The 23,957-nt window shown below is 47.6% G+C and overlaps 1 protein-coding gene across 2 annotated transcripts in view; it reads left to right on the top strand.

The window, feature by feature from the left end:
* Positions 1-9,894: 9,894 nt before the first annotated feature.
* PSMF1 (proteasome inhibitor subunit 1) overlaps positions 9,895-23,957 on the top strand; it is a 44,713-nt gene continuing 30,650 nt past the window's right edge. Inside the window, exons 1-4 of one of the 2 annotated variants that reach the window (XM_080813464.1) lie at positions 9,895-9,953; positions 10,045-10,188; positions 16,972-17,124; positions 18,873-18,955. In XM_080813464.1, the coding sequence (XP_080669590.1) occupies positions 10,060-10,188; positions 16,972-17,124; positions 18,873-18,955 (365 nt within the window). In that variant the 5' untranslated portion in view covers positions 9,895-9,953; positions 10,045-10,059. Of the gene's footprint in view, positions 9,954-10,044; positions 10,189-16,971; positions 17,125-18,872; positions 18,956-23,957 lie in introns of those variants that run through there. The other variant, XM_080813465.1, reaches the window with a different exon arrangement.

Below are 23,957 nucleotides of genomic sequence, written 5' to 3' on the forward strand. Positions count from 1 at the left end.
CTTCTGAGCTTAGTGGTTTCTAAGGAGAAATCAGTGAACTTGTTGAGGATCTTTCCAGCTCATGAGTTACTTCTCTCTAGCTGTTTTCAAGATTCTTGCTCTGTCTCTGATGTACACTGGTTTGATTATGATGTGTCTAGGCATGGATCTCTGAGTTCATCCTACTTGGAATTTGTCAAGCCCCTTGGATGTATAGATTCATGTTTTTCATAAAATTATCTCTTCAAATATTCTGACTCTCTCTCTCCTTTCCTTCTTGGATGCTTGTCATGCATACAATGTTATGCTTGATGTTATGCCATAAATCTCTGCAGCTCTCTTCCTTTTTCTCCATTCTTCAGGCTGGATCATCAGTTGACCTAACTCCAAGTTCAGTGATCCTTTCCTACCAGCAGTCATTTGCTGAGCCCCTCTTGTGAATTTTTCATTTCCATTATTGTGCTTTTCGATGCCAAACTTTCCATTTGGCTGTATTTATATAATTTCTATCTCTCTGAGAATTCTCTATTTGGCGATACATCATTCTTACTTTTCTTTACTTCTTTCCACATGGTTTCCTTTGACTCTTCGAATGTATTTAAAATAGAGTATTCAAAGTCTTTGTCTGGGCTTCAAGCCTGATGCCTGGGCTTCGTTGGGGACAGTTTCCATTGATTGTTTTCCTCCTGGGTAGGGGTCATGGCTTCTTATTTCTTTTCAGGCCTCATATTTTTTTTGGTGAAAAGTGGGACATTTTACGTACTATAACGTGGTGACTCTGGAAGCCAGATTCTCTCCATCCCCACAGGTTTTTGTTGCTGTTGTTTGTTCTAGTGACTTCTGAATGAATTCTCTAAAGTCTGTATTCTTTCTCATGCGGGACTGAAATCTCTCTGTTAGTTACCTTGGTGGTCAGCCAGTGGTTGAGCAGAGATGTTCTTAAGCACTGGGAATGGGTGAGTCTCCCAGTCCTTGCTGAGGGCCCATCTGTGCATGTCTGGGCATGCTCCCAGGACTCAGGCCAAGGGCTGGATAACTCTGCCTCTGCCTTCTCTTCCAGCATGAGCATGGCCCTAAGCATAGACAGAGGGGAGAGCTTAGAACCTTCTCAGATCTTTCCTATACATCTGCACAGCCCTGGGTGCACGGAGCCCTCCACATACACGGACACGGCCTTTCAGATTCCCAGGAATATGTCAGAGATTTTCACAGCCTCCTGTGGACACACCATTTTTCAGCTTTTCCTTTTAAGCCTTTTGGTTAGCTCAGGTAAGCCTGTTGTTTTCTGCCAAACATTAGCCACCGCCTCAGGCTGCCCCAAAGTTAAACAATTGCCTCTAAATGGTTTTTATAAAATGCCCCCGGGGTTGGGGGGAGCTTTTTGCTTTTTCAGGGCAAGCTCCTGGTCAGGTCAAATAAAGTCCACCTTGCAAGTGGGGTCTTCAAGGGAACCATCAGACAGGCCAAATAATGACAATACTCTGGGAACAAGGCTTTGAAGGAGATGTAACTGAATTTTGTCATGTCTGGTGGCCACCAGGCTGCTGGATTCTAGGTCTACCATGGCGGAGGGGGCGGGCTGCAGAAGGGTCATGTCTTAATAAGATTTAACCATTTGCCTTGAATAACTGTTTCCTTGATTGCTGTGACTTTGATTAATTCAATAATTCTGAAAATGTTGATTCTGACCATTTTTTGCCCATGTTTTCAGTGCTTTTATAGAAGAGAGAATTTTCAGAAGCCCAACACTACCATTTTTACTTTTCTAACCCTTTTTCAGATAGTACCTAATTTCCTTTAGGCCACAACTATGAGGTTAAGTATTGTTATTAGCATCACTTTTATTTTACAGATGAGGCATCTGAGGCACAGAGAGGTGAAGTGACAGGCTCAAGGGCACGCAGCCAACAACTGGTAAAGCCATGCAGTGGTTAACTGTGGGGCTGGCATGCCCTCTAAGCTCTTTAGTCTCTCCTGTTTGAAAAAAGCAGCACTGGAATCAGGAAGTCTGAATTCAAGTCCTAACTTTGTGGTTATCCCCTTGTTTGACCCTGGGTGCACCAGTTCCTTGCCCCCTGCCTCAGTTTCCCCATACGTAAAATGAAGCCGTTGGCTGATTATCTCCTGTTCTCTCCCAAGATTTTGAGTGTCTTCAGAGCCTGGAATGCCCACCAGTTACTCCCCCATGAAGTTATGACCCCTGGATGGGGGCCAGGTCTGGACACTTCCACTACAGAGAGTGCTCTGTGCACCAGAGCCTGTCTGTGGTGGGCCAGCCCCTATCACACACAGCTGTGGCCCAGCCTAGTTGCAGGGTTGGGGGGGTGGCTTTAGGCAACTCCAGAGTAGGCTTTGTCTGCTGAGGTTTTCACTAATGATAGGACCTGTTAATTAGCTGTGCTGTGGAGCTAAGCCATGAATTCTCCTTCTAGCTCCTAGTCTGAGTCTCCCAAGGTCAAAGAGGGCTGAGCTTGGAAGGGGTGGTCCTTGCCTCATCCTCCTATTCCACCTGATTCCCCCACCTCAACCCTCATCCCCACCAAAGTCTGCAGGAACCAGACTCTGAGTTTCAGGCCACGGGATAAAGAGCCTTCTTTAAAAACATTTTTGTTTGTTTGTTAAGTCTTTTCCCAATATTTGGTTTTAGGTGACCCTTTAGACCTCAACTCCCCCCCCCCCCTCCTAGACTCTGGACATACATGCTGGGTACACTTGCACCTCAGGGCCTTTGCACTTGCCATTTGGCTGTCCCGGACTTCCACCTGGCTCACTTCCTCACCTCTTCCAGGTCTTTGCTTAAATGTCTCTTGTCCGGGAGATCTTCTGTGTCCTCCCAAGGCAAAATATGCCTGCCTCACTCCTACCCCCTTTCTCCTCATTTCACTGTTTCCTTAAGACAGACAATTTTGTTACATAAGCCAATAAATTGGAGGGTTTTTTGCCCAAACCTGTTTGCACTGTATTTTCCTCCCTTTGCACACGAAGCATCCTAAGCACCGCATCCCTGATGGAGAACTTGACAATGAAACCCTCCGAAGACAGAGGCCCCTCCCTTAACTCCACCAAAGGACTTGGCAGAGAGCTGGGTGTATGGGAGGCCCTGACCCAAAGGAGGACAGCCTGCCTTGCAGCTGCCACAGAGATGCTCCCAGAGGACAGCTGTGTGTGGGATGACAGCTAGGCCATGGGTAGGCAGAGGGAAAACATTGATTCTGATGAGCTGGCCTGGGCCTCATCCTTCTCATTCTCGCCAACCTGGAGTTTGACGCAGCAATTGGGAAACATCTTTTTTTTTTTTTCCTTATTAGAGTCCAGCCAGGGCCGGCCCTTTCTACCAGGCTTGTGAGCAAGGTGGAAACTATGGTGGTTCTGGCCTGTCTGAGGTTTGCATGCCAGAGGCTGGACTTCATCCCCACCATGTCCCTGGCCATCAGTGTCCCTGACTGCCCTATTCACACCACCTGCTCACCAGGCCGTTCCCACAGTTGCTCTGGCCTGGTCAGCTTGGCAGTCCTGGACCACTCCCACGGAGCGCAGGGACTGGGAGGTGGCATTCAGAATTCAGTGGCTCAAACCCTCCTGGGGAGATGTGCAGACAGGCCCGAGAGGGGCAGTGACCTGCCTCAGATCACACTGGTGTTCAACAGCATCCCAGGGTTGTGAGGCCAGTTTCCATTCACGGGGCAAGCACGACCACCTTTTGTGAGCCTTGGTCCCCTCGTCAGAGGCTATAGCGGTCTGTCCTGGATCGAGCTGTGAGGGGGATGAACCGAGGGCGCAATCCACCTCATGTTCGAGGTCCCATCTAGACACTCAACTCCACCAGCTTGTGTCACCTACACGACAACCTCGGGAGGCCAGATGGTTAGTGACCCCATTTCACAGATAAGGACACTGATCCCAGAAGGGCTGAGAAGCCCTGCGCTTGCCAGCATGAGACTCTGGCCCTGGAATTTCTGGGCCAAAATGGGCAGCAGAGAAAAGGGTAGAACCCCTTCCCGTGGTCTGATTCTCGCCCTGTTCACTGTCTTTGAGCTATTTTGCTCCTCTTCGGTGACTAACTCATTAGCATGCAAACTCTGTCTTGTCTGGTAGAATTCACTTCCCTCCCTTTTGTGGGGAAACTAGCTTTGCTTCCATTTCTTGTTCAGTTCTTTTTGTCCATACGAACTCATGCATTTTTTATTTTTTCTTTGAACCGGTTCTAACATCTGTCTGATTCCCTCACTGTTTAACAAGTAAAATTAAGTCTTTAACATGTGCTCCCTTCCAGATATGTACAAAAATCAGGATTTTACCTTTTTCTGAAAATAACCTCTAACAGAGCTGTAGAAATCAGTGCCAGATCCTTCCGGCAATAGTCCTATAGATCAACCTTCCTATGGCTCCTTGCTTCCCTCCAGTGCTCAGGATTCAGCCCTGTCTCGGGTATTTTCTAGGTGATGCTCCTATATGACACTACCCTTTACCCTTCATTTTACAGTGAAGTAATGAGGAAATTAGGGCTCAGAGAGGCAGAGCAGTGGAGCCCAGGTTACACAGCTAAAGCCAAGACGTTCTTCCTCTGAAGCTACGTGTGTGTATGTCCTGCCTACTTGACTACGTGGTGACTCCAGCTCAAGGTGGAGTCCAAAGAAATGACCCGGTATATGACGGGGGTCCAGGTGGGGCTGGAGCTAAAAAGGCCTCCAGAGGCTTTGGCAGGTGCCTTAATCCCAAGGGAACAAAGCTGCAGTGTGACAGTTGGTGGTGTCTTTGACTCCTCCAAATCTGAAAGAAGGACCCAGGCCTATGCAGCATCCCCCTACTGCCCCTTCTGACATCTCCCTACTAAGAAACGTGCCCAAAGTCAAACCACTTGAAAGTGATAGAGCCAGGACTTGAACCCAAGAAGTCTGACCTTGCACGCTACAGTCTTCAACTTCCGGAGAGAAACCCAAGTTTGTTCTTCTCAGCTGTGTGACCTTGGGCACATTATTGAACCCCTCTGAGTTCCTCAACCTCTCACCAAGTAGTTACGAAAATGGAATTGGAGAACGTGAGAAGAGTGCCAGACACATGGTAAATTCTCAATAAATAGCAGCTGCTTTCCAAGGGCTCATTAGCTCAAATAATGAGGCACCGCTTAGGAGCCCCTGCCATGGGCCAGGCACCATGGGAGGCACTTTAGTGACATCATCTCCAGGAATCCTCTCTGACAACCCCACTGGAGACACAATTATAATCCCTATTTGATAATCTGATAAATCATCTCCCCCAAGTTGCACAGAGAGTAAGCTGTGAGACTGAGATGCAAACCCAGGCTGCCTGACTCCAAGATCTAGACACTTTTTCCAATCTATGCATTTGTTCTTTTATTTGTTAATTCAACAAATATTTATTGGGACCCACTATGTATGCCAGGCACTGTTCTAGGAGCTGGAGGGAGGGCAGTGAACCAAACAGATGCCATTCCTGCACTCATGAAGCTGATGCTCTAGTTAGGGGAGCAACTGGCCTCTCAATGAGGCTGATCACCCATGCCAGCTGCCACACTGGGTGGGGCAAGGGCCTGATGGGACTTCGGGGCTGGAGCTGGAGGGGGCTGAGGTTGGGGGGAGGGGAGAGGATCAGGGCCAAGTCTGTGAAAGGATGGATACAAAGATGTCTATTGAAGGAAGTGGGGTATTTGAGAAGAAGAATGGCCTCTGAAAGGAGCAGAGCTAGGGACGCCTGGTTGGCTCAGTTGGTTGTCTGCCTTCAGCTCAGGTCATGATCCTAGGATCCTGGGGTGGAGCCCCACATCCAGCTCCTTTCTTAGCGGGGAGCCTGCTTCTCCTTCTGCCTCTGCCATTCCCCCTGCTTGTGCTCTCTCTCTGTCAAATAAATAAATAAAATAAAATAAAATAAAATAAAATAAAATAAAATAAAAAAAGGAGGAGAGCAGACCCTTTGACTGCTGGGACTGGGGTCCCCTGAGAACGGTTTTCCCTTGGGGTCAACAGTGCGCAGAGCTACAAGTAGGCATTTCCATTTGTGAAAATTCTGACCGCACTGCCATCCCTAGTCTAGGGCTCCCCTGAACCTCCCCTTAGAAAGAGAAGGGAAAGGAGATAGGCACCTCACAGCGCGTGGCTGCCCTGGGTGGGCATTTGGGTGGGGCCGGGCGCCCTCTTGTGGCTTCTCTTGTCTCTGCATGGACCCTCCTCGGTCGCTGTGGTTGGAGAGACTCCCCATGGTTAGACCATTTCTGGGGACCATTTCTCAGTCCCCAGCCTATACCGTTTTCCCTGTTCCCAGCCTTACCAGCCACTAGCCAAAGTCTGAAAATCTCGGTCACAGCTCTGTCACCATCTCTTGTGCAGACCTCGGACAGAGCTTGCAGGCTTGCAAGCCCCTTGGATGCTGTCATGGGGCACAGTCACGTGGTGATGTATAGACATACCATCTGGTTCAAATCCTGACTGTGTCACTGAGGAGCCATGGTACAACCTTCCCGTGCCTTACTCTTTTCACTTTAAAAATGAAGGTCATATTAGTTTCTACCTTAAAGAGTTACGGGAACTAAGTAAGAGAATATTGGCCAATTTGTCTGTGAGAGCCTCAATACCATCCCCATCCAGCCCGCCCTCTTCCAAAAGGACTTGTTGGTGGGACTCCGGGTTAGATCCAGGCAATGGGGGGCAGCAGAAGCACCTTATTGCTCTCCAATAGCAGTGGGTCCAGAGTTTCCATTCAGGTTTGCAGCCGCCTCTGCAGATCTTCCCCGTGAATGCTGCCTTAGGACAAGAGGCAGCTGTGATCATTGCTGGTGCTTTCCTACAACTTTCAGACCCCCTGAAAGTTCCCTACAACTTTCAGACTCCCTGAAAGCTAGAGGCAGGTTTCCCCATCTCTACATTCCAACTCATCCAGTGGGTTCCTGTACTGAACGCTATTAATCCTGGAGGGCTTCCTGGAGGAGGTGAGGTTGTTAGATGCTAAGCCAAAAAAGCAGAAGGCTTCCAGTGTGGAATAATTCCATCTCAGTGCCCATTTGGGCCCTGCCCCTCAGCTCACCTCTTCACGGTTTCCAGGGATACAGTTTCCAGGGAGCTTAGAATCCTCACATTGCTGTCACTTGGCAACCAGGAACTGGTGGCTGCAGCTATTGCCCATGTTCCTTTCATCATCTTGGGCCCTCGCCCTCATCTCTGGCATGGGCTCTGCCCTGCCCAGGTAGCGAGGGCCCAGCTGGGGAGGCACCTTCCACCTGCTTCCCTTCTCAGCCAATCACAGGCCTCACCGGGACAACTGAGACCCTTGTCAATGGTGGTAAGTCCCCAGAAAGTGCTGGATGGCCCAGGGGCAGGATATACACAAACCTCTTGTCCCAGAGGATCCTCTCATGGGCTGTCATCCATGGAGGACCCTGAGGTTCAGGGGTGGATGGAACACAGTACTGGCCCAAAGGACACACAGCCCAGTGCAAGAGACAAAGCTTACCTCATTCCCGTGGCACACAGATGCTAGTAACTACTCCGTGCTGCCTGCTGGGCCACAGACTGGTGAAGGCATGGCTCACCCTTGGGAAAGGGGTGGGGGGGGCATGGCTGGGGAATAACAGATGCCATGGTGTCCAGTTCACTCCTTAGCAGTCACCTCTAAGCACCAAGGGCCACTTCCTCTAAACTGCGCAATTCCCTACCTGAGGGCTTTTCATGTTGGGTATGAAAGGCTTTCAGGTTGGGCATCTCCTCCTCCAAGAAGCCTCCAGCCTGAATTAGATGCCTCTTCTGGGCTTGCATGGACCTCCAGGTACCCCTATGTCATGATGGTCTTCACACTGGGTTACCTTTGTCTGTAATTCTTTTATTTCTAGACAGTGGGCTCCAGAGTGGAAGGAACTACAGCTTGTTCGCCTGGGCCTGGCTCACAGTAGGTACTTAGGAACAGGACCGCCCCTGTGCAGCCGGCATGGCCATCCCTGGCAACACAGCCTAGGGAGGTTTAGCTGATGAATAAGTGAAGGAATGAGGGAACGATCGGTCAAATTTTCAATAACTGGGGAAGGACATTTAAAGTGTCTTAGGAGTCCACCAGCATTAACACAACCCAGAGTATGGTCAGCATGCCTGCACTCTACTCAGGCACTCAGCTACAACTTCTGCAGATGGGATTCAGGAATCTGGGTGTCCTAGAAAAGTCCCAGGAATACAAAATGTGGAGTGATACAAGGCCAACTAACAAAGTGAGTGGTGAACTGCAAAAGGGATGAGACTGGCCCCATGAAGTTGAGCCGACACCAAAAATTCATTCACTCAGCATTCAACAAGTATACCCTGAGCCAGAAAGGCCCTCAGGTGTATACCTGTGCACAAGACAGATGTGGCCTCTGCTCCTTTCTCACAGTCTAGTGAGAAGACAGTCGTTAAATAAACAGGCAAAGAGATACCTGCTAGAAGGTCAGGTTATGATTAATGCTTTGCAGGAAAGAAAGCAGGGTGAGGGAGGGATTAAAGGGTAGATGAGGTTATTTTGGCTGGGGGTCAGGGAAGGTGTCTGCTGAGGCCAGGAGGAGGTGAGAGAAGGAGTCACTTAAAATTGAAGGAGCAAACCATGCGGGTGTTTGGGGAAAGAGCATTCCAGGCAGAGACAGCAGTACATTCAGAGACCTGGAGAACCAAACATGTGGAAGAGGAAACCTGGTTAGGAAGCTACTGCATTAGTCCAAGTATGAGACGCCAGAGGCTCAGACCAGGGTGGAGGCAGTGAAGGCGGTAGGAAGTGGTCAGATTCAGAATACATTTTGAGGATAAAGTTGACTGGGTTTGCTTGGGGTTTCCAATGTGGGCACGAGAGGATGGAGGTCCAGGTTATTGCAGCCAAGAGTGCAGGGGATGAGGGAAAAGTTAGAGGAGATGATGTCAGAGAGGTGAGTGGGGAGAGGGCACAGACCATATGCAGGTTTCTGCAGACCATGGGGAAGACTTTAATTTTCCTGACGGGAGCCCCGGGAGGATTTTAAGCAGAGGAGGGGTGTCATTTGGCTTGTGTCCTAAAAATCTCTAGATGCAGAGTGCAGAACAGACTTTTGGGAGACAGAGATGAACTAGGGTAGTTCAGAAGCTGATGCAGTCATCCAATTGAGAGATGATGATGGCTTGCCACAGGGTGCTGACTGGGATGGGAAAACTAAATTAATTTGAGCAAAAACAAAAAGTGGATTTGAGAAATGTGTGGAAGGAATAATAGTAAAAATCACAGAGACAGGCAAATAAATGATTGAAATTTGGTAGTGGATTAGGAGCTCCAGCTCTGCCAGCAGCAGCTTTGTCTTCTTGGAGGAAGCGACTTCAGTTCTCTGAGCTGGTTTTGTCATCTGCAAAATGGGGATGATAATGGAACATACTTCACGGAGCTGTGGAAAGGGTGGTGTAAAGGTTTGGGCACGGGATCTAGCACACAAACGTTGTCCTGGGAGCCAAACTGCTAGGTTCGGGCACCATCTCGGCCACGCACTGGCTGGCTGTGTCACGGCGGTCAAATTCACCCCTCTAGAAAATGGGGCTATCATTAATACCAACTTTATAGGGTCGGGTCGTGAGGATTAAATTAATGAGTTCAAGTAACGCATTTAGAATTACGTGCCAACTGCATAGTGCCAACTATTATGAATATATTTTAGCCGTATCTCATAAACTCTCTCGCCACAACATATGCCCACCCCGTTCTGCGGATGGGAAGTCTGTGGCTCAGAGCAAGGTGCCCTCTCCTAGTGACCTTATTTAACATCCCGCCTGTGGCAGTCCCTCCAGCTACCTGGAAGAGCGGGATTCCCGCTTGAAAGAGCCGCGCCCCGCCCCCGCCCCGCCCCGCCCCGCCCGCAGGTTGCCTGGCGGAACCCTTAAGTGCCCCGCTCTAGTTTCCAGCCGGCGCATTCGTGCTACTGAGCCGAATTGGAGCTACTTCCGGCAGCCGCGCTCCGCCCCCGGGCGTCTCCATTTTGGCCGCAGGTGGGCCTGTCCGAGTAGTGGAGGGAGTCTTCAGCAGCCGCAGGGCCGAGTAGGCTCACCGCACTGTGTCCCTTCCTTCCTCCGCCCGCAGGAGCCTGGGGTGCCCATGGCGGGCTTGGAGGTACTGTACGCGTCGGCGGCGCCGGCCATCTCCTGCGCGCAGGACGCGCTCATCTGCTTTCTGCACTGGGAGGTGGTGACGCACGGCTACTACGCCTTGGGTGTCGGCGACCAGGTACTCCAAAGAGCGGGCCCGGGGCCAGGGTGGTGGGGGTGAGGTGCCTTCTGCCCGGATCCAAGGGCCGGAGCTCTGAGCCAGAGCTCCTGATGCTCCCCCGCCCGAGTCCCGGCCCTGGGGCTCCTGGCACCTTCGACTTGGTGTGCGGGTCGGGGAGCTGCTCTGCTGGCCCCGCCCAGCACCCCTCACAACACAGTTGGGGCAACTTGATTTGGAAACTCAGAGAAGCTCGCTTCGGCACTGTGGACCGACACTGAGACGGGGCTTAGCTCCCCTGAGCGCCCCTCACCTGCCTGAACTCCGTCAAGCTCCTTCCCACACAGCGGCGGGGGCGGGGGGGGGGGCGGGGGGGGCGGGTGATACTCACTTGGGCTTCCACCGGATCATCTGAATCCAAGCGCGCTTATACCCGCAAGCTTCGGTCTGCTCCGCCCCACTCAGGGACCCCTTTTTCACTCCTCAGCACGGGCCCAGAGAGCACACCCACCTTTCACTTTTTACTGAAGGGCCCAGTGCAGCCCACTCAACTGCTGCCATCCCCAGCTCAGGTTCTGGGAAACCACCACCCTCCCGCACCGCCCCACAGGTACACCCTCGCACCCTGGATGTGAGAACCAGGTAAGGTTTCCTCCCCAACAGCTGACCCTACAGGGTCAGCCCCTCTCCCACTCTCCCATCCTCAGGCTCTGCCCCTCGGAGCTGGGGGGCTTGTCACACCCACAGATCCCCCAGGACTGCTGGGCCCTGCCTACTGTGTAATTCTTTGGGGGGAAACTTTGTCCATCTTCCCTTTCCCTTGCCCATGACTTTGACCCTCCACAGCATCCTGCACATTAGCTTCCTGTGAGAACTGGGCCTGGCCCTCTTTCTGCCACTTCAGTTCTCTTCTACTTCGTCAGGGAAAATATCCTCCCAGCCACACATCCCACATACACATGGGATTCCTAGCCTGCCCCTCACTGTCACGTTCTTCTCACCTTCAAAACCAGTATCAGCTCTGGGGAGTAGGGCATCTCATCTCACCCCTTGCATCTCTTATGGTGAGATTTTAACCTTACTCTCATTTCTCACTGCTTCAGTTCTCAAACTCCCTAATCCTTTCTTAGTTTCTCAGATGTACACCCAGTGTCTTAAGTTTTCCTCCCCTGACACGGAGCTTTAAGGAACCCTCCTCAAACAGTTTACACATCCTGAGCCCTGAGAGCCAGGCACTTCCCTTCCACTCCCTGTGGCCCCATTCCTCTGTCCTTCAGAGCAGTGAGCAAAACAACCACCCCCTCTCATACTTAACGCCCACCAACAGGAGTCACATGAGAAGGATAAGAACTGTCATGGATATTTGGCTTCCCTTCCCCACCCGCACCCCCCCCATCCCAGACCTCAACTATCTCACGGGAACCCCAGATACACACTTAGCATCCCCCATCCCCACCCCTCTCCAGGCTCACACATCCTTGTTCCCTCTTGTAGAATCTAGGACTGGATATAAGGCTGGAAAAGAAGGGGCCTCACACACACACCTGGAACTGCATTTTCCTTCCAGATAACTCTGTTCTTGGCCTTTCTGCCCATCCTGCCCTGCATTCCACTTACCCTGCCTTTCAACATCTCAGGCCTTGGGACCCGGTAGAGATGGGGTCTCCACTCATGAGTGTTGTGCTCCTGCTCAGTGTATAGTGTCCCCAACAGAAACTTTGTTTCCTCACTTGCCTCATTTCACCTTTCCAATCCTGAATGACTCTCTCACTTGCCCCAGTCATTTCATTTCACCTTTGCACAGGAAGTCCAGGAAGCAGACGTATAGAATGGCATGGAGTGCAGTGGGATTGGAGAGGGGAGGAAGACTTACTTGGTCTTGCCCTTGGGGCTCATCCATGGGCCCTCAGTTCCCCCCACCCCTTACCCCGTCCTTCAGATCTAACAGGTCTGCCCTGCTCTCTGCCTCTCATGGACCTCACCTTGTTTACTCCCAGCTAGCTACTGCTCTGATATAGTTGGAATCTCTCCCCTCAAACAGGAACTTGTTACCGAGGGCCGCTGTGACTCCTTCTCTTCTCCCCATTTCACAGGGACATACCAACACTGCAGATCTGCTCCCACCACCCATCCCTTCACACACCTGTCTGAAGCTCTGAGTTGTTCTGACAGCTTAGGGACATCAGTTCATATAGGTCATTTCCTCCTTTGGTATCATCCCCTTGCCAGATACCCTGGGTCCCAATTTTTCAGGTGAAATGTGCAAAAAGAATACAATCTCATTTTAATACTGATTAAAAAGACATGAAAGATCCTTGACTGATTCCTAAAGGTCCATTTAATTCCACTCTGTTCATGGTGCCACTTATTGAGTTCATGCCGGCCAGAAAAAGATGCAGACCCCAGATGTCTGGCAGGAGGCCAGAGAGGGTGGGGAGGAGGGTTTTGAAAGGCACTGTCCACTGTCCGTGTGTCCATCCCAGCGCTAAATCATGCACGCCTTCCGGGGGTGGGTGTTCGTATTGCTCCTTGGTGTGTCTTTTTGCTTCTGTGCCCTTTCCCTGAAGAGCTGCTCAGGCTCGGGTTGCACTTGTCCTCCTCTGACTTCTGCTGAGTCAGCTTCTGTGGGAGTAGAAGCCCTTTAGAGGGGCATCTATTAGTTTATTTAAGAGAGGGTTTAATTTTCTGGCCTGGGACCAGCAGACTGCTGAGACCAAGAGTATTTACCATGCTCAGAGAATATTTATGTTGCCTCTCCATCCTCCTCCTGCACCCCATCCTTGTAGGGGTGATAAGGAGAGAGGAAGGTCCCAGAAATATGTGCTTCATCATATAGTATGTTGACTGGTAAATAGAAAGCTGAATTGGCTGTTTTTCTATTTGATATTATGTTGTCCTGTGCACACGGAGCAGTTGTGTATGTAAAACTTGGTTAGAAGAGCAGTGAGGCCACTGGCTTCAGTAAAAATCCAGTATTTGAATTTGGATTACCTTTTTGGAGTCAGTACCACTCCTCCTAAGAGCTTTACAGAGGTGACAAGGGGTTAGGTGACAAGAGGTTATAGATGGCTATAGATGTAAGGTTGAGAATTTTGTTTTCTGTTGTAGGAATCTAAAGGTTATGACAAAAGAGAGGGAATGCCCAAAATGATCTGTTTGTGTTTCTTTGAGTGCGTTTTAGCCCAGAGACCCAGGGATGAACTCATGGCCACTGAAGAATGCTTCCAGCCCCAGGACTGGGGTGGACTAAGGAACAACTATCTTTACTCTTTTGGGGCCAGTCTAGTGGATCTGGCTGGGAAAAATCTCCAGCCATATACCAAGCAACCAGGAGCTCTGAATGCCAAACCCAGCTCTGCATCTGACTTACTGTGACCTTAGGCAGTTCTCAGCTCCTCTGAGCCCTTAAATTTTTCATCTGAGGGTATTAAACCACACAACCATATGCTTTGGCTACTTTCCAGTTGCAGCTTTCTGGGGGGCCTGATATTTGATGTCAGGGCCCAGAACACAGTTGAAATGCCAAATTTGGCCTGATATCACCAGGGCCAGTCCCTCTTAGTCCCACCGGTTTTCCCCATATCAGGGCAGCCCTTGGGCTGGGACCATCAGTTCCCCTGTAGCAAGAGGTATCAGCTTCACCTGACCCCAGAGTGCTCTCTTGCCCTAGAGGCCAGAGTCTGTGAAAGAGTGAGCAGACCAAATTAACTGTATTCCAAGGAAAATTCTGGTGGGTCAAATGCTATATGCAGAGGATATACATAGAAATTCAAAGGCCTCGGACAGAACAAAGACAAGGCACATTATCAAAATCTAAACTTCCAAAGGAGACCTTGAATCTACTAAACCTGTTACAGGAAATGTACGAAGTTGGAGGTGAGGGATTGTTTCTCTTGGCAGACTGGCTTGAGTCCTTTCACTTTTGTTTTTCCTCACTCTCATTTCTTTGCTTCAGGCTTGTGAATTTCCCTGTCATCCTGCCAGCTTTTAAACCATGCCAGTTGCAACATCTTGAATTGTATTTGGGACCACTTCCCGCATTGGATTCCTGAGCACCAAGGGTGACCAAAGAGGAGAGGCCCCTCATTCTCCACTCTTGGCCTCCCATTGTCCTTATTGTGTGTAAGGGCTGTGGTGCTGGACCTTTGTCTTTTGCTGCTGTTCTTCATCTTTTTATTTTAAAGATATTTATTTATTTATTTGTCAGAGAGAGAGAGAGAGCGTGTGAGCAAGAGCCCGCACAATCAGGCAGAGTGTCAGGCAGAGGCAGAGAGAGAAGCAGGCTCTCCACTGAGCAAGGAGCCCCATGCGAGACTCGATCCCGGGACCTTGGGATCATGACCTGAGCCGAAGGCGGCGGCTTAACTGACTGAGCCACCTGGGCGTCCTGGTTCTTCATCTTTAGTCCAGTTCCTCCCAGCATATTCTCCTGAGTACAAAGCTTCCCAATCCACTTTGCTTCATGTTCATCCATATAAGTAGGTATCCATGAAAAAAATATACGGATTATTTTCATGTGTTTTAAAAATTTTTTACATAAATGGTACCAGGCTGTAAATTACATTTTTTCTTAACTTCTAAGAAAAATTTAAGTTCTATACATATATGTGTGTGTGTGTGTATGTATGTATATGTGTATATATATATACACATAAATACAAATATATATACACATAAACACATACACACACATTTTTTTTTTTTTAAGTAGGCTCCTAGCCCAGTTTGGATCCCAGTGCGAGGGTTGTACTCATGACCCTGAGATCAAGAGATCAAGACCTGAGCCAAAATCAGGAGTCAGGCTCCCAATAGACCATGCCATCCAGGTGCCCCTTAAGTTACAGTTTTTAAGTTGCATTTTAAGTTAAATTTTTTACCCTATCTGTGATGCTACACTTTGATCAAATTTGTTCCTTCTCACTTCTATATAGTATTCCAGCATGAGCATATTTTTTCATTTCACCTCCACTTTGGTATTCATGGCAAGGTTGTGATGTCTCCTGTGTCTTTGTGCACAGGGTCTCCTCCAGGAATGGAGGTTTGGGGTCCCTGGGTGTCTGCTTACCTGAGTGTACCACATGCTGCCAGACTCCTTTCCAGAGGGTTTGCAGCAGTGTAAGTGGCCACCTGCAGTGTCTGAGCGTCTCCATTGTCCCCATACCCACATGAATGAGGAATAGAGAAATGGGTGATACCAGTGAGACGGGTGTGACATGGAACCTCGTGGTTTCAGCTTGTGCTTGTCTGAGTGCTGGTGAAGTTGAATAGCCCTCTGTATACCGTTATCTGCTCGCTCTTTTGCTCGTTCATATCTTTTGCCAGTTTTTCAAATGGGTTCCCAATTTTTATTGTTCATTTTCCAGGCATTCCCTTAATGTGCTAGTTATCCATTCTTTTTTATCTGTGGCCATGGCAGACATCTCGTCCTGGCCTGCAGCTGCATGTTAACGTTGCAGTGTCTGTTGTTGAACAGAAGCTTTCATTTTGGGGAACAGTATCAAAGACAGTATTATTTTTCCGTCATGGATCTTAAGAGATCTTTCCCTACCTGGAAATTACTCTGTTAACCTTTTCCTATAGAAGTAATTTAAAGATGATTTTGCAAACTTTATAGTGTGTAAAAGGGAAGTTCTAGGATGGTTTAAAAGGAAAAAGAAGACCTCACAACTCACAGGGATGCATTTTTACACCCACCAGGTGGGCACAAATTTTAAAGTTGGGCAGTGACAATGTTGCTGACCACACGGAACTGTGAGGAGACCCCCACCGCATTGGTGGAAGTGTAAATCGGTAGCTCTTCGGAAGACGGTTTGACTTTATCCTACAGATTGAAAGTTCTTTCCCCACACATACTCTGCAGAAGTTTATGCACCTGTGTACCAGCAGGTGTGTACACAAGTGTTCCTAGCAGCAGCATTTGTAACAGTGAACCTCTATACCGTTCACATAGGCGTCAACAAGTGAGTGTGTACCTGGCAGCTTGTACAGCACCACACCACGTAGCTGTGAGCTGTGCTGCCATGGAGCGCTAGGTAGTGGACCGTGTGTGGTTAAATGTGTCAACACAGCGAAAGCTCACAATCTCAAACGAAAAAGGAAGCTATAAAGGTGATGCTGTTTCTATAAATTCAAACAGACCTGAAGCAATACATCTTTTAGGGTTGTGTACGTAGTAATACAGCTATAAGGAAAAGTAAAGACATTTTAAAAAATAACAGAGTGGCGATTATCTGTGAGAGGAGTAAGAGATTCTTTAGGAGTACCCTACTTAAGGCGTTGGCAGTGGTGGTGGTCTGTTTCTGAAGCAGGAGGCACAGAGGTGTGCACTGATGTTTTCTCTTGTACATGTGCTCCGTTTTGTGTGTGTGTGTGAAAACTGTCAGTCATTTGTGGGAACCCACTGCAGTAGTCTGGAGGGGAGCCCACTAGGATCTTTTATTTTTTGTCAATGCTTCGGTGCTTCTCTTGCCAATGGTCCTGAACTTAGAAAAACAGTCTTGGAATTTCACAGCATCCCTTCAGGTGATTGGCTTTATTCTTGGCAGGGGGGTGGAGAGGAGATTCTTACCAAACCAAGGCTGCAGATTCTGGACAGGTTCCAGCACTGGGTCATGAAGGCAGTCAGCTACAATGGAGGGAGCACTGGAGCAGGAGTCCCAGACCTCTAACTTGGACATTTTATTTCTCTTGACCTCCGTGTCCTCATCTGTGAAATGAGTAAATGGGATTAGGTTATCTTCAAGGTCCTTCATACCTCTGTGTTCTGAGGTTGTGATCTTCCTCTCAATCTTGGTGTCTTCTCAGCCAGGTCCCAATGATAAGAAGTCAGAACTGCTGCCAGCCGAATGGAATAGCAGTAAAGACCTGTATGTCCTCCGGTATGAGTCTAAGGATGGGTCCAGACAGCTCCTTGTGAAGGCTGTCACCGTGGAGAACAGCATGATTATCAATGTGCTGGTGAGTCTCAGGGACATGTTGGCACCTGCTGGTGGGAGCGGATGTTGGGGTCACCTTTGTGCAGCCCATTTAACAGTACAGATCAAGAGCCTTAAATGTTTGTGAGGACTTTACCCAGTGACCCTACTTCTGGAACTAAGACAGGAATCCTCCATATAGAAAAGCTTTGTGCTCAAAGATGTTCACCTTCTGGTATTACCAACGGGGGTACTTCAACACAGGGGAATGATTATGTAAATGATTATGCAAATCATCCTTTCGATGACAACAGGGAAGGAAAAAAGCTTACTGTAGGCCCGAGCGAGGGCTACTTTTAGTTCTTTAGATAAACCTAGCCCTCTGCTATCCTAGTGCCCTTACATGTCTTATTTCCAGGGATGGAAAACTCTCCCCACCACCGTGGGCTGCCTCACACACACCCTCCTCCCTTCAGCTCCTGCGGATCCCTTCTCATTTTTCACTTCCTCAAAAAGTGTAGTTCTGCCTACCTACTCTTCACCTGCCAGAAAAATCTAAATTATGCCTCTCTACTTCATCATTTTATTTCCTTGCTGGTCCTGACCACAGTTTGTAATTATGTACTTAGTTGTCCTTTGATTTGATGTTTATCTTCTGCCGCTGGACTCTAAGCCCACCAAGGGCAGTGACTCTCCTGTTAAGTTAGTCCTCATTGTCTCTGTGTGCTCATATGAAAGTAGCATGCAGTCTGTATTGCACTGTACCTGGCTTTTTCACTCAATATATTTTGGGGGTCTTTACATGGGAATGCATGTAGATACACCTTATTCATTTTAACTAGTATGTAGTATTTTATAGTACCATAATTTATCCCTTTCTGGTTTTTTTCCCCTTATTTAAATTCAGTTTAGTTAACATATGCTATAATATTAACATACGCTGTATTATTATTTCAGGGGTAGAATTCAGTGATTTACCAGTTGTGTATAACACCCAGTGCTCATTACATCACATGCCCTCCTTAATATCTGTCTCCCAGTTACCCCATCCCCCCACTGACCTCCCCTCCAGCAACCCTCAGTTTGTTCCCTGGAGTTAAGAGTTCTTATGGTTTGCCTCTCTCTCTGTTTTTATCTTATTTTTCCTTCCCTTCCCCTATGTTCATCTTACCTTTTCTGTTTTGACAAAGACTTAGATCGTGTATCAGACAGAGTTCTTAGTTATAAATAACAAAATTCCCTCAAGTTACTCAATCAGATTTGGTTTATTAAAAGAACTGGGATAGCCATTGAATTGTTGGGAGGGCTGGAGAAACAGGTTCAAGGCTGGGCGTTCAAGACAGTGCTCAGAAGCACACCATGAAAACCACTGCTGCTGCCACCGCCCCAGGCATGAGGTGCTGGCTTGGGCTGTGGGCCCTGGAGCCCCTTCTCATGAGATGCTGATGCCTCTGCTGCTGCCCTTGTGAGCAAGACATCTACCCTTTGTTGGGCCTGCTTTTCCATGTTGCCCATCCAAGTCAAAGGTGTGCATCCATTTGACACGTCAGTGACATGCCTGTGCCCAAGCCGCAAAAGAGCCTGGCAAGTAGGTTTACTGGGCTCAGCCTCAGAAAGGCAATCTTTCTAAATCAGAGCAGACCCCAAGCACCGGAAGGGTATTCCACATATTACAGACATTCCTGGTATGTTTCTTTGTGTATGTATATTTCTTTAACCTGAATCTTTAACTATTCTCCCATTAGCCCAGAAATATCCCCAGTCTCTCGTTTTCTGTTTTCATTTTTCTAGGAAAGTGGGTCACAGCAGGTATCAGATTTGACCCTGAATTTGGATGATTATATCGATTCAGAACACCTGGCTGACTTCCACAGGTACTTCTAAGTGATGGCTTTTCCTTGGGAAAAAGAAGAGAGAACAATGGAATGGGGTGGAGAAGTCCAGAGAGTCAAGAGAGGTTAATAAAATGATCTTTGTCTTCTGGGCACAGTCACTTCCAGTACTAGGTCATGAAGGCAGTCAGCTACAAGGCAGGAAGCAGTAGAGCAGGTGTCTGGAGACTAGGTCTCAGACCTCTAACTTGGACATTTTATTTCTCTTGACCTCTGTGTCCTCATCTGTGAAATGAGGAAATGGGATTAGATTATCTGCAAGGTCTAAATTCTCTTTTCTATTTTTTTTTTAAAGATTTTATTTATTTATTTGACAGACAGAGATCACAAGTAGGCAGAGAGGCAGGCAGAGAGAGAGGAGAAAGCAGGCTATCCACGGAGCAGAGAGCCCGATGCGGGGCTCGATCCCAGGACCCTGGGATCACGACCTAAGCCGAAGGCAGAGGCTTTAACCCACTGAGCCACCCAGGCGCCCCTCTCTTTTCTATTTTTAATTTAAGAGAAGATTCACATGGGAAATGCTACGTGAAGTACAATGATAGAAGCGAGGGTCCACAAGTGCTGGAGTGGCTCCAGGGGAGAAGTGGAGTCAGGCCAGTGGGGTCAGTTACAGTGAGCTCCTGGAGAAAAGGTGTGCCTACCTCCACCTCCAACTTTTTCTTTTAAATGAGCTTTATTTTATAGAGCAGCTTTAGGTTAACAGCAAAATCGAACAGCTAGTGCAGAGTTCCCATGAACACCTCCCCCTCCACTCCCACCTCCACTATCAGCATTCTGTACATTTGTTATAATGGGAGTACCTGCATCAGTACACATTCTCACCCGCATTCCATGGTTTACATTCAGGTTCATTGTTGGCAGTGTGTGTGGGAGTGTTTACTTTTTTTTTTTTCTTTTTTAAGATTTTATTTATTTATTTGAGATAGAGCAAGTGAACGAGAAGGCGGGGCAGAGGGAGAGGAAGAAACAGGCTCCCCATTGAGCAGGAAGCCCAAGATGATGTGGGGCTTAATCCTAGGACCCTGGGATCATGACCTGAGCTGAAGGCAGACACATAACCAACTGAGCCACCCAGGAGCCCCGAACATGTTTCTGTTTGTAAGAATCTGCCCTGCTGTTTTCCATGGTGGCAGTACCATTTCACATTCCCACCAACAAAGTCTGAGCGTTCCTGTTGCTCCACATCCTTGTCAGCATTTGGTGGTGTTAGTTTTTCAGATTTGGCCATTCTAATAAGCGTGTAGTAGTATCTTGTTTTAATTTACAGTTCCCAGATGACACACGACTTGGAGCGTCTTTTCATATGCTTATTTTCCATCTGCATATCTTCTTTGGTGAGGTGTTTGTCTAGATCTCTGGCCCATTTCTTTCTTTTTTTTTTTTTTTTAAGATTTATTTATTTATTTGACAGAGATCACAAGTAGGCAAAGAGGCAGGCAGAGAGAGGGGGAAGCAGGCTCCCCGCTGAGCAGAGAGCCCGATGCGGGGCTCGATCCCAGGACCCTGAGATCATGACCTGAGCTGAAAGCAGAGGCTTTAACCCACTGAGCCACCCAGGTGCCCCTCTGGCCCATTTTTTAATTGGGTTGTTTATTCTCTTGCTGTTAAGTTTTAAGAGTTCTTTGTGTATTTTGGGTAATGATATTTTATCATATATGTTTTGCAAAGATTTTTTTCCCTGTCTGGCTTATTTTCTCCTTCTCTTGACTTTATTTTGAAATTTGCTACCCCACAGAAAAGATGGTTTGCAGAAATATGGTGAACGCCCATATGCCTGTCACGTAGATTTACCAGTGTTTAATGTTTTACCACATTTGCTTAATTTTTCTGTGTGCTCTTCTGTTCTTGAACCAGCTGAGAATTATCTCCAGACTTTGTGAACCTTCACCCCTAAATACTCCAGCAGCATCTTTATCTCCTTGTTCGGATGAGGGTGTCCTCCTGTATGACATTAGCACAGTGGTCACGCGTGGGAAGCGTAGCGCAGACGCAGGAGTATCACTGAATATGCAGTCCATGCTGACATTTCTGCTGTCATCCTGGAGTGTCCTTTTTAGCTAGTCTTTGGGTTTTTTGGCTTTGAGGGTTCTTTCTTACCCAACCAAAGATCCCATATTGCATTTATCTTCATGGCCCTTTAATTCCCTTGAATCCAGAACAGTTTCCTAGATGTTTGTTTTCCATGGCCTTGGTATTTTCGAAGACTCCAGATCCGTTATCATGTAGAATGTTCAGATTGTTTCCTAGCGATCAGATTTATTAGGTTATTTGCTCATCATTTGATTCAGACTGATCATTTTTGACAAGAGCATTGCATAGATGACACTGTGTTCTCTTCAGTGTCTCACTTCAGGTGCAGACGTCTGTCTAGTTGACTGTTCAGTTTGATCACTTGGCGATCACTTGGTGTCTGCCAGCTTTCTCCCTGGTAAGGGCGTCTGTTTTCCTTTATGTTTAATAAGTCATCTGCAGGATTATACCAGCAGACCGTGAGTACTCTGCTTCCTAGCAGTCTTCCATCTAGCAGTCTTGGCATCTATCCATGATCTCGCCTGAGTCCGTTATTACAGAGATAAATGTAAGACAGTAATTTTCTGTCTTAATCATTCTTTTTACATTTATCATCATTTTAAAAAAAAGTTTTTTCCTGTCTCCTTTATTTTTATTTTTTTTAAATACCCGTGTAGACTTAAAGTTTCTTTTTTATTCTAAGTTATGGTCCATTTCTGTCATTCTTTGGATGCCCAGTGGGAACCCTTTTAGGCTGCCTTCTTTGTCCTTTTGACATGTACCCATCATTCATAGAGTGTTTCGTACTTTCTGATATAGTAAGATGTCCCAGCCTCACCCTGTAATTTTCTTGCCCCTGCCTTGAAATCAGTTGATTTTCTAAGGAGCCGTGATTTCTGTTAGTGGGGAATCATATTTAAAAACCAGAATCTGAGCCCTGAATATGCTCATTAATACTAAGGATGCCATTGCTTCCAGGCCTTTCAGTGAGTGAATAGAGCTTAGAATCTTTTTCCTTAAAGTCTTTTCTTAAATTTTAAAGTGAAGCCCTCATTTTTAATCTAACACCATGGGATTCTTACTCTTATATTCTGTACTTTAGCTCTCTTCTGTGGTGAGAACTCCAGTTTCCAACAGCATCAACATATGTACTCATTTGTTTGATCCTAAAATACACGGTCTCTGACCTGCTACATCAGTATCAATGAAGAACAAATCAACCAAATAAAGTTTCAAGTACAGTTTCTTTCCAGTTCTTTTTATTCAGCTGTGTCCCACTGAGGGTGTACATAGAGTATTATGTTCAGGGGTACTTACTCCTTTTCCGTAAGTGTAATGAAATTGTTACATGGTTAGGCCTAGTTATTTCCACTTTCTTGCATCGTAGGGACTTTTTTGCCATCCTCCTTGACCTTCTTGATTTTAGAGGAAGCCTGGCATGAGTATAAATTCACAGTCATCAGAACAGCCTAGAAACCCTGTTGCATTTTATTATATCTAATCAGGAATAACCGTTTTGAACCCACCCTACTCCTCAAACTTGCAGACCATCTGCCTCCATGATTGAGGCCACCCCTTCATCTCTGCCCCTCTTCCAAGCAGCCTTTGTGTGAGGAGCTCCCGACTTCTGCTCGGCTCACCACCCTTCAGTTGACTCTCCACACAGAAGTCAGACCAGCCTTTTTAAAACATGGTCATGGTTAAAACCCTGGCTTGAAATCCTTCAGTGATACAACCTCCCATACATTAGGATGGCTACTATCACAAAACAAAACAAAATAACAAGTATTGTCTAGGATGTGGACAGATTGGAATCCTTGTGCATGGTTGGTGGAAATTTAAAATGGTGCAGCCACTGTGGAAAACAGTGTTGTGGTTCCTCACAAAATTACATTACCATAGAATCCAAGAATTCTGCTGCTGGGCATATACCCAGTAGCACTGAAAGGGTCCAGAATACATACTTGTATACTCACGTTTATAGAAGCATTATTCACAGTAGCCAGAAGGTGGAAGCCACGTAGGTATCCATGAATACCTAGAACAGATGAATGCATAAACAGAACGTAGTATAGACGCACAGTGGCATACATACAGTGTGGTCTGTACCTATAGTTACTCAGCTTTAAGAAGGGAGGAAGAGCTGGACATAGGCTTCCACATGGAATAACCTTGAGGACATTATGCTAAGCAAAATAAACCACTCACAAGCAAAGATGTTATGATTCTGCTTAGATGAGATACCTATAGTAGTCAGATTCATAGAGATAGAAAGTAAAATAGTGGATGCTGGGGCTGGGAAAATGGTAGAATAGGGAGTAGTTACTATTTCCTAGGTACAGAGTTTCAGTTTTGCGAGATGGGTAGGTCAGAAGATGGCTAATGGTGGTGACGGTAATCTGCACCCTCACACTGCTGAGCTCTATGCTTACAGATGACTACGCTGGTAAATTTTATATGTATTTTCCCACAATTAAAAAAATTTTTTTTTACTCTGAAAAATACTCAGAACCCTCCAATGAATGTTGTTTGCTCTTAGGATAAAGAACAAAATCCTTGATGAGGCCTCAAGCCTAACCCCAGCAACCTTCTGTACCATGTCCCCCCCCCCCTCCCCCCCCCGCCGGTGGCTGTGCCTCGGCCACTGTGTCACACGCACCGCCGCCCTGCTTCTGGGCTCTCCCCTGTGCCTAGAGCACTGGCCCCAACCTCCTCACACAGCCAGCTCCCAGTCTTCCTTCAGTTCCCATTGAAACTTCAGTTCCTCAGAGAAGCTTCTCCTGCCCGCCCACCACGTCTGAGGTTTCGTAACACCCTTTTAAGCATTTAATACATGGCTATTTTATGGTTAGAGTTGGTCACCCTCACCCTGGCCTGTGATCTCCTTGAGGGCAGGGCCTGGGTCTGTTCTGCATATAGTGGCCAGTGGAATGAGTAAAGTGAGGCCAGCCCAGAGCAGCAGCCAGAGTGGGCG

This window comes from Martes martes, assembly GCF_963455335.1.
Source record: "Martes martes genome assembly, chromosome: 9".
Classification (NCBI taxonomy): domain Eukaryota; kingdom Metazoa; phylum Chordata; class Mammalia; order Carnivora; family Mustelidae; genus Martes; species Martes martes.